General features: G+C 42.8%; 1 protein-coding gene and 1 long non-coding RNA gene across 2 annotated transcripts in view; one reads left to right on the forward strand and one right to left on the reverse strand.

The window, feature by feature from the left end:
- The window catches only part of UGP2 (UDP-glucose pyrophosphorylase 2), a 59,083-nt gene extending 56,402 nt beyond the window's left edge, over positions 1–2,681 (reverse strand). Inside the window, 1 exon segment of the mRNA XM_017854927.1 lies at positions 2,588–2,681. Within this exon segment, the coding sequence (XP_017710416.1) occupies positions 2,588–2,606 (19 nt within the window). The 5' untranslated portion in view covers positions 2,607–2,681.
- A 74-nt stretch (positions 2,682–2,755) lies between these two features.
- Positions 2,756–9,269, forward strand: part of LOC108517138 (uncharacterized) — a 173,285-nt gene continuing 166,771 nt past the window's right edge. The window contains exons 1-3 of the long non-coding RNA XR_001882011.1: positions 2,756–2,927; positions 3,831–4,781; positions 5,637–5,780. This is a non-coding gene — a long non-coding RNA (uncharacterized LOC108517138). The remainder of the gene's footprint in view (positions 2,928–3,830; positions 4,782–5,636; positions 5,781–9,269) is intronic.

Raw genomic sequence — 9,269 nt, forward strand, 5'->3', positions numbered from 1 at the left:
AAAAAAAAAAAAAAAAAAAAAAAGGAGAAAAGTAGCCAGGCATGGTGGTGTGCACCTGTAGTCCCAGCTACTCAGGGGGCTGAGGTGGGGGAGATCAAGGCTGCAGTGAGCTGTGATCACACCACTGCACTCCAGCCTGGGCAACAAAGTGAGACCCTGCCTCAAAAAAAAAAAAAAAAAAATTCAGTGATTTATACAAGCTGCGAACTTTGGACAAGATACTCAATTTTCCTCACCTGTAAGGGCAGGCTAAAAATCTACATCTCAGGACTCTTAATAAAGCTTAATGAGAAAATTCATGAAAAAAATAGTTAGAAACCTAACATTTGTTAACTCTTTCCCCTGTGAAGGAGCATGAACTACTAAGTGTCAGTGATTGGAAATATCAATATTTTCTGCAGCAAAGATCAAAGAATTTGATTTGCTTAAAAAAAAAAATCAAAACCAAAATTTCCAACCCTTATACTTGAAAGCTCTTTTGTGGAGACAGCTGTGTCATTTGTCAATTAGGTTTATCATTTATAACAGCAGCAGAGTTAAACATAAAGAGGGCTCACACTGTACAAAATTTAAACAAACAGGAGCACATTCATGTCAAAAGATTTTGAGGAGGTGTCATATTTTTGTGCAAAACTGCCCACCTTAAAAGGAAAACTACCATTTAAAGCAAAAATGTATGGCAACCATAGGCTATGGCACATGCCTAAATCCCATCTACTCAGGAGGCTAAGGCAAGAGGACAGCTTGAGCCCAGGGGCTTGAAGCTGTAGTGCACTATGATTGCTCCTGTGAATACCCACTGTACTCCAGTGTGGACAACACAGTAAGACCTTGACAAAAAAAAAAAAAAAAAAAAAAAAAAAAGAAAAGAAAAGAAAAGAAAGAAAGAAAGAAAAAGAAAAAAGAAAAAAAGGAAAGAAAAAAAAGTGGCTGGCAACTAAATGCAATCTGGTATCTAGGATTGAATCATGGCAACGGTAATCTGAACAAAGTCTTTAGTTAACAGTAATGTACCTATGTTAATTTCTAAGTTTTGACAAATGTGCAACTTTTCTATAAATCCAGAAGTATTCCAAAATATAAAAAGTTAAAAAAAAAAAGTGGATGACAAAGTAATGACATACACAGCAATTCTTACCACTTGATTTTGAATCTCCTGAGGACAGCTGGCCTTACAAAGCAAAGGCTGTGAAATCAGTCAATGCTTGCCAATTCTGTAACCTATTCTAAAGCATAACTCTACATAGAACACCTTGGGTTTAACAATACTTCTAACTTTTAAAGAGAAGTAACTTGTCCACTTTTACCTAGCATATTCTTGCAAAATACCGCCTTTATGGTAACTGAATATTGTTATTACAAAACCAGTACGTTTCTAACAGTTCTGCCTTTCTATTCTTGAATAAGACATTTACTCAATCAGAACATAAGCATCTCTTACCACATATAAGGTATAACACGAATTTGGAAGTCTAATAACAAGTGACATTTCTGAGTTTAGTGCTAAAGACAAGCACAGTGTTCGATCTGTTTCGGTAATAACACATGCAGTCGAATTCTCTTTAATCTACCACACAAAATTTAAAGAAGAGTCAATAAAGTGATGTAGAACTCAGTAAGGCATTTTTATTCCCAGGGTCAAATGATGGCCATTACTGACACAACTTTTTTTTTCCCAAAAGTACACCTACATTTATCAGGAAGCACAGTAAGTGTTTGTGAACTTTACTAGCTGTGTGTTCATCAAGATGGCTGAAGCTTTCACACACTGGAGTCTACAAGTAAAGAGTTTACTTGCATACCAGAAGGCAAATCTCATGCTACAAACTGGTGTCAAAGGTTTATGGCAGCACCAATTTCAATGAGTACACCGTACACACATGCATTCAGACACACAATGTCATTGATAATCTCAGTTGTGGCATTCCCTAACCCTTTTTTAATACACATGTGGAATTTAGAGGACAGTTTTCAAATTTCAAAGAAACCTTAATCATCTTTTCATAGTTCAAAAAAGGAAAAAAATAAACACAGCAATGCAGCAAAGTCATTTCTCCAGCTGAAATGACCTCCAGCTTCTTCGGGCTACTCCCGGTTTCGCAATAAGTGAATCTGAGACGCAAACCACGTACACACAAGCGAAGTAAAAGCGAACACTAAAGCTTCCCCAACAGTCCCAGCAAAACCCACCTGGCCTTTCCCAGTCCTCCCGCTTCCCCAGCCCTTCCCGTCTGCGTGCACGCACAGGTACCTTGACACAGACCAGGAAAAGAGAACAAGATTAATCAGCAGCCAAAATCCTGTTTTATCACTTACAGCCACTATCCAGAAGAGCGACAGTACTACTAACCTGATTTCAGGGAGGCAAAACTAAACCCAGCAGGGTACAGGAGCATAAATTATACGTGTCTGGAACGTCAACCCAGCAGCTCAAGGCAGCTCAGATGACAATTCAACGAAAAGGATTTCGCAAATGTTATCTATCTCAAATGAACATTTCCACTTCCAAACCACCCACCAACCTCTCCACTGTCAGTGCCGAAATTCGGCTGAAGCAACCCGGGATATAAGCAGCAGCATTTCTTACCTTGTACAAATCTCGACATTTTAGGGGTTTAGTAAAATACTCCGGTTTGTTTTTTTTTCTAGAGGAGTCACGCTATAGGGCAGGTCTCTCCTCCTCTCCCGCTTTAACAACCGACGTATTCTTTCTCCTCCTATATTTAACTACTTAAGGGAGTATTTATTCAAAGCCATTAAAACTGGCTCAAAAAAAAAAAAAAAGAAAGAAAAGAAAGAGAAAGAAAAAGAAAAGAAAGAAATTCCTTCTCCAATTCCAAAAGATGGAAACTTGGTGCGACTGAGTCGACTTGGGAACTCCTAAGCTCCTGACACAAATGAGGGCCAGCTGGAGACTCCCGGAAAAGGTAAAACCACACGAACTTAAATTTCATCAATGAAAGAGGCGGACCTACAGCGGCTATTTCACCGCCCCCCAGTCCCCACGCCCTTCGGGGCTGGACTGCAGGAGGCACTGGCAGGCCGCGCCCCTAGCTGCCCCCTCCCCGCCTCGCCGTCCAGCCCCAAGCCGCTTCCCCCGAAAACCCCGGTTAACAGCGGCTCCCGCCCAAGCAGGGGTCGGGGAGGCGGGCGAGGCCGGCAAGCGGGGCAGTGCAACCATTTTCACCCGCCATAAATATCCTGGGACTAGGAGGCGCTACCAATTCCACGCTCTGGCGGGCCGACCCGTTGGGGCCTCAGCTCCCCCGCCTTCCCGCCTCGAGCAGTGAAACCGGCCGCAGCTTTTTCTCGGGTGGGGCCGAAGGCTACGTTGCCCCTCCCCCGCAGCGGACACTAAGGGGTAACTGGCTAGGGGTAGACCCGTGCACCGGCGCGGGAGTCCCAAGGAAGGGCCCTGACCCTTCCCACATATTCTCGCCCCGCCTGCCCTGCGCTCCTCAGAATCCCAAATTCCGCCTCTGAGACCACACAGCGGGCCAGCGAGAGGGGAGAAACACACCCATCCAGGGGGTCGCCGGAAGCCCAACCCCGCCCCTCCTCAAGCCGCCAGCGAGACCCACCTTCCTCTTCCTTTAGCAGCTGGGGAATTGGGGGCGTTTATGGCGCCCCGGGAAGAAGGCTCGCAGGCTGAGAGAAAGTCACCTCTGAGGCGCCCTTCTCTCTCTCCCTCTTCCCTCACACATGCACACCTTAGCCCCTCGCTAACGGTCGCAGCCCAGCTGCTAAGCCCCCCTTGTCCACCCGTCAGCCGGCTCCCGACACCCAAGGCCCCCACTTTCGCCTAAACACCTCCCCTCCCCCTCCATTAGGAGCAGCCCCTTCAATGCGGAAATGTCCCTGCCGCACAGACCGACAGGCGCAGTCACCAGTCAGGAGCCGAGGCGGAAGCAGGCTCTGGCCAATGAGATGTGCGGAGGTGGCAAGAGGCGGGGCATTGCGGCACCTGGGAGCCGGTCGGAGTTGGGCAATGAGCAGTACCCTGGGATCCCGCGCGTGGGAGCGGCACCTACGGCGGCGTTGCGGCCAGGGAAGCCTCGGCAGTATATCTCAGTAAGGGAGAGCACCTGAGCACGACTGGTTATTTTTTTCCAATCGGTAAAAATGTTCCCGCTGACTAGGAACTGAAGAAAGCTCTGCGGATAGAGCCGGACCTCCCCACCGCAGCTGTCCCGAGGGAGCCCAGACGCTTCTCAGGGGACGCTTGCTCCCCTCATCACATCTGGTTGGGGGAGGGTGAGGATGCGTTAGGGAGTAGGCAGTGGCCTGTGTGGGGCCAGCTAACAAAAGGAGGGTTTAGGCATTGAAGAAAGTGACAAGTGAAGGCTCCCTCACCGGAACCACCACCATCCCCATTGCCCGGGTTCCTAATCCTGTAGAGATTTCTGCTGTAATAGGCATTTACTTTTCTGTTCAACATGGAACTGGCTTAAGTTACTCCTCAAGAGATGCTTTTCTTTTGGTAGATTCTTGAAGTCCTTAAGGAAAAAGGATGTTAACACGGAACTTGACACCAGCCTGGGGACTGTTACAGGGCCAGCCCATGGCTTGTCAAATCACACCTGGTATCGCCAACCCCACCTGCACCTAAGACTCAGTGCGCCTGGCAACGAGTGCGTTTCAGACTTTACATTTCCACTTTAAGACTCAAATAGCAGGCACCAGGACCGATGAATTGCCAGGCCTTCTCTTAAGTGCCTCCAGTAAACAAGTACAGTAATTACAGAAGAGTTTGAGGCTTTGGGCAACACTAATCAACCAAGGTAAAGTGAGAATTTTTTAATGACTCATTGTCTAAACAAAGGAACTTTGATTTTTTGGTTCCACGTCTTCATATGGAAATGTTACTAGAACAACACGGAAAAGGCTAGTGAAATTTTGTTATACTAGAAAATGACAACCGTTGGTACTGTGTTTCTTAACATGAAATCCAAAAACATTACACTCGAAAACCTCTCGGCCATAAAACGAATTTTCCCCAAACAAAACCAAAGAAGTGTCTAAAATCCAGATGTCTACAGTTTAATAACAGCATTTGGAGACTGAAGATCTTAACAAAATCTCTGCATTCTTTGTGTACAGTACAAAATTGTTCCAGCACTGAAAAGCAGTCTTTACCAATAAGCATTAGTACCAAAATAAAATACTACCAAAAGATTTGGGCCACATAGGGTTACCTAGCCTGCAAAAGATAAAGGACAATGAAGAGATTTATTTGTTGTTTGTTTTGTTTTTGTTTTTGTTTTCGTTTTGAGATAGAGTCTTGCTCTGTTGCCCAGGCTGCAGTGCAATGGCACAGTCTAGGCTCACTGCAGCCTCCGCCTCCCGGGTTCAAGTGATTCTCCTGCCTCAGCCTCCGGAGTAGCTGGGACCGCAGGCTCGTGCCACCACACCTGACTACCACCTGGCTAATTTTTGTATTTTTAGTAGAGACAGGGTTTTGCCATGTTGGCCAGGCTGGTCTCAAACCCCGCCCCCCCCCACCTTGTGATCCTCCTGCCTCGGCCTCCCAAAGTGCTGAGATTACAGGCATTAGCCAACGCGCCTGGCGAGTTTTTAATTATGCAAGGTTTATTATAAGAAAGAATGATCAGTTACTGTATTTTCTGCCTTCACAGAAGATTAAAGAAGAAATAGATTTTAATTGCAGCAAGAGCATTTGTTAATACCTAAGAATGGCATCTTGATTTATGAGTGATTAAATTTTGAGATGTAGTACCAAAGGTGGTTGTACACTTGCTGCCTCAAGAACGCTCCAAAAAGTAAGTAACTACCCATCTTCAGTGGTTACACCTATAGCTACTCAGTCACTAGTTCTTAGGGAAGTAGCACTCTGGAAGCCAAATTTCCAAATATTTCTAAACAGTACCTTATAAAATGAAATTTCTTTATACATCGGTATAAATTTAAATTTCGAACCCACAAACACTTTGTAAACGAGCTTCCCACTCTCTCAGAGCCACTAGGAACAACCTCACTTGACAAATCATGTGGAGATAGGAAAGAGGTGGAGTTCTTGATGGCCATGGAGCAAAGGCATGCTTAGAAAGCAGTTACCTATTTCCCTTTATGTATTTCAGTCATTGAAAAATTGCTTTCTCTGGGCAAGTGTGTGTATCTTTAATCCTTTTTTTCGTAAGATACTACTCTGGAATATCCCTTGGAGATGCATGATGTTGATAATCTGTATCATTAGAAATCTGTAACATCGGTAGATTTACAGATTTTACCTTTGCAGAAACTTGGGGTGGGGGGATCCAAAGAATGAAGATGGGGGCTGATAAGAGTGTGTGCAGGGTTAAGGAGTGAAATGGATTGCGAATTAAAAAGAAAGCCTGGAAGCCAGTTTTTGTCGGGTTCCATATGCGACCATCCAAGGATGATACAAATTCTGCCTATAATTTCTTCCTTCTTTCTACTTTCCCATAGAAGCTTGAGGAAACTCAGTCTGGTTTACCCAGTCCCATATCCTGAGATGTATAACAACTTCACCATATCTTTTTCCTTTGCTTTAGACAGGAACTTTCTATCAACAACAAGGAAACCATGTCTGCGGTCCTATTTCTAAGCATCTTTTTTGGTGCCTTTTTAGATTTAGTGCTTGGCACGGTGTCTGGTACATAGCAAAGATTCCATAAGTGTATATTGAATGACCAGTTTAGTGCCACTAAGTCATTTTAACTCACAATGTTGTATTCTACTCTCCACTCTTTTTTTTTTTTTTTTTTTTCTTTGAGATAGAGTTTCACTCTGTCACCTAGGCTGGAGTGCAGTGGCGCAATCTCGGCTCAATGCAGCCTCTGCCTTCTGAGTAGCTGGATTCTCCTGCCTCAGCCTCCCAAGTAGCCAGGATTACAGGTGCCCACCTGGCTAATTTTTGTATTTTTAGTAGAGACAGGGTTTCGGCGTGTTGGCTAGGCTGGTCTCGAACTCCTGACCTCAGGTGATCCTCCCGCCTCGGCCTCCCAAAGTGTGGGATTACAGTCTTAAGCCACAGGCTTGTGCCTACTCTCTACTCTTTGAGAGCCATATAAAACATAAAAAGTTTATGTTTAGAGATAAGGTTTTTTAAGTTTCAGTTATTTCCACCTGGGAGGTGAACCTGGGCCAAAGTATAAGAATAATAGCAGCAGATGTCCTGATGACTTTACAATAAGCTGTGCTAACTACCCATGAGCATTATCTAATAAGGAGTGGTTTAGGAATTGTTAAAGTATGAAATAAGTATACAGATTATCAATGTGTGGTCTTTTATTTTTTTCTTGCCTGTCCTGCCCTATCCTCTACATTCAAGAAAATAAAGCAGTGTAGTTTGAGTGAACATGTAACAGGCATAGAAATTTCTGTGTCATGCCCAACGTGTTTAGCCAAGAGACCAGGCAACAGTTATTCACTGGACTGTTGCCCATACTCAATATTGGCTCCCATCTGTACCCATCTAAATCCTAGGCCACCCACATGAGAGAGGAAAAAGGGGCTACTGTTACTCAGTCAGCAGTTGCCAGTTACTGACTACATCTAACAATAGGGCATTTCACTTGAGTAAAAAGGTAACCAAACAGGCTTAACTGGAAAAAGATATCAAATTATATCTATGAGGTGGACTACTAATGAATGAGTTGTCTAAAAATGAATGGGTTTCCAAATACTTGAGGAAGAGAAAGACTTCGTTCTTTCCTGTTGCCAACACCCTGTTGTTAATGAACCAGGAAGTTTGCTGAAACAAGTTGTGAATTTAAATTATGAAATATCCTTCCGTTTGTTCACAGTATGATTTTTAAGTTATATTTGAGAGTTATATAACTTTTACATCAGAACAGTAGCAGTTATTTCAAATAACTGAGATGCTTTTAAAAAAATGAAGTTAGTTCACATTATGGATTGTGAATTAATGGTTCATAAACCAATCTTCTAAGTGGTTTTAAAAGTCATTAGGCTCCCAAGCATGTTTAATCAAAACATGCATTATGTTGTTCATGTTTATCAATAATTCCCCTCTAGATTCTCCTTTGAAAGTTGAAGGAAGCAGGTCCTTACTATTTTGTTTTCTGTTTAGTCTGTTCTGCATGTTCCCCAGAGGAGAGTGTTGGTGAGAAATGGTGACACCCATGAGGTTGTTGTATTTCTGTCATGTGCAAAACTGTATCTCCAAATCGTGCCCGCCCCTTTGATTATAGAGGCAGTAGAGCCATTCCCTTTAGTGAATAGGCCCAGGAATAAACATAAATGAATATCCTATATTGTCTCAGGGTTTTTAACAAGCATAGATTGTAATGTGATTATAATTTGGAAAGATAAAAAAACTAATAAGAAATAAACCATCTTTTACCAAACTCATAGATAGAATAAATACTATTTTGGTTTACTGTAGTGATATATGTATAGATGATCAGGTTACTTACTGACTTTGAAATCCTCATAGAGAAGAGCTGTGAAAGAGAAAAGCATTCAATTTAATTGTATTTTTTCTCCCTCTTTCAACTATATTAAAGATTCCCTGTTGTGCATTCCATCAAATGGCTTTTGATGGTTTTCTGAACATCTCTGCCTCTGGTCTAGTTTATTAAATTTCCTGCCAGTGCCACCACTGGGAAGGGAAGGATAAAGAACTTCTGTTTCCTAACTTAGTCTCAGGGAATTTATTTTAAGCATTTCACACCCACCAACCTAACTAAATATTAAAAAGAATATTCTCAGCCGGGTGCAATGGCTCACACCTGTAATCCCAGCACTTTGGGAGGCCAAGGCTGGTGGATCATCTAAGGTCAGGAGTTTAAGAGCAGCCTAGCCAACATGCTGAAACCCAGTCTCTACTAAAACACAAAAATTAGCCGGGCTTGGTGGCAGGCGCCTGTAATCCTAGCTACTTGGGAGGCTAAGGCACAAAAATCACTTGAACCTGGGAAGCAGAGGTTGCAGTGAACCGAGGTTGTGCCACTGCACTCCAGCCTGGGCTACAGAACAAGACTTTGTCTCAAAAAATAAAAATAAAATACAGAGAAGATTCTCAGGACCGCTCTTTGCTCTTTGGGTGAAGATTAAATAATTGAATAATTCTATGTCATTAAATGGATAATATGATTAGAGAATAAAAGGTAACTTTTTTCTCTCTAGAATGAAAAAGAGGAGGAATGTCATATTTAGAGAAAAAAACTACAGGAAAAATATGGAATGTTAATGTTAACTTCTGGTGCCATTTTATTTTTTTTAATTTAAGTTAAGTTAATTTTTTTTTTTTTTTTTTTTTTTTT

Source organism: Rhinopithecus bieti, unplaced genomic scaffold (genome assembly GCF_001698545.2).
Source record: "Rhinopithecus bieti isolate Rb0 unplaced genomic scaffold, ASM169854v2 scaffold_36840, whole genome shotgun sequence".
In the NCBI taxonomy this organism is placed as follows: domain Eukaryota; kingdom Metazoa; phylum Chordata; class Mammalia; order Primates; family Cercopithecidae; genus Rhinopithecus; species Rhinopithecus bieti.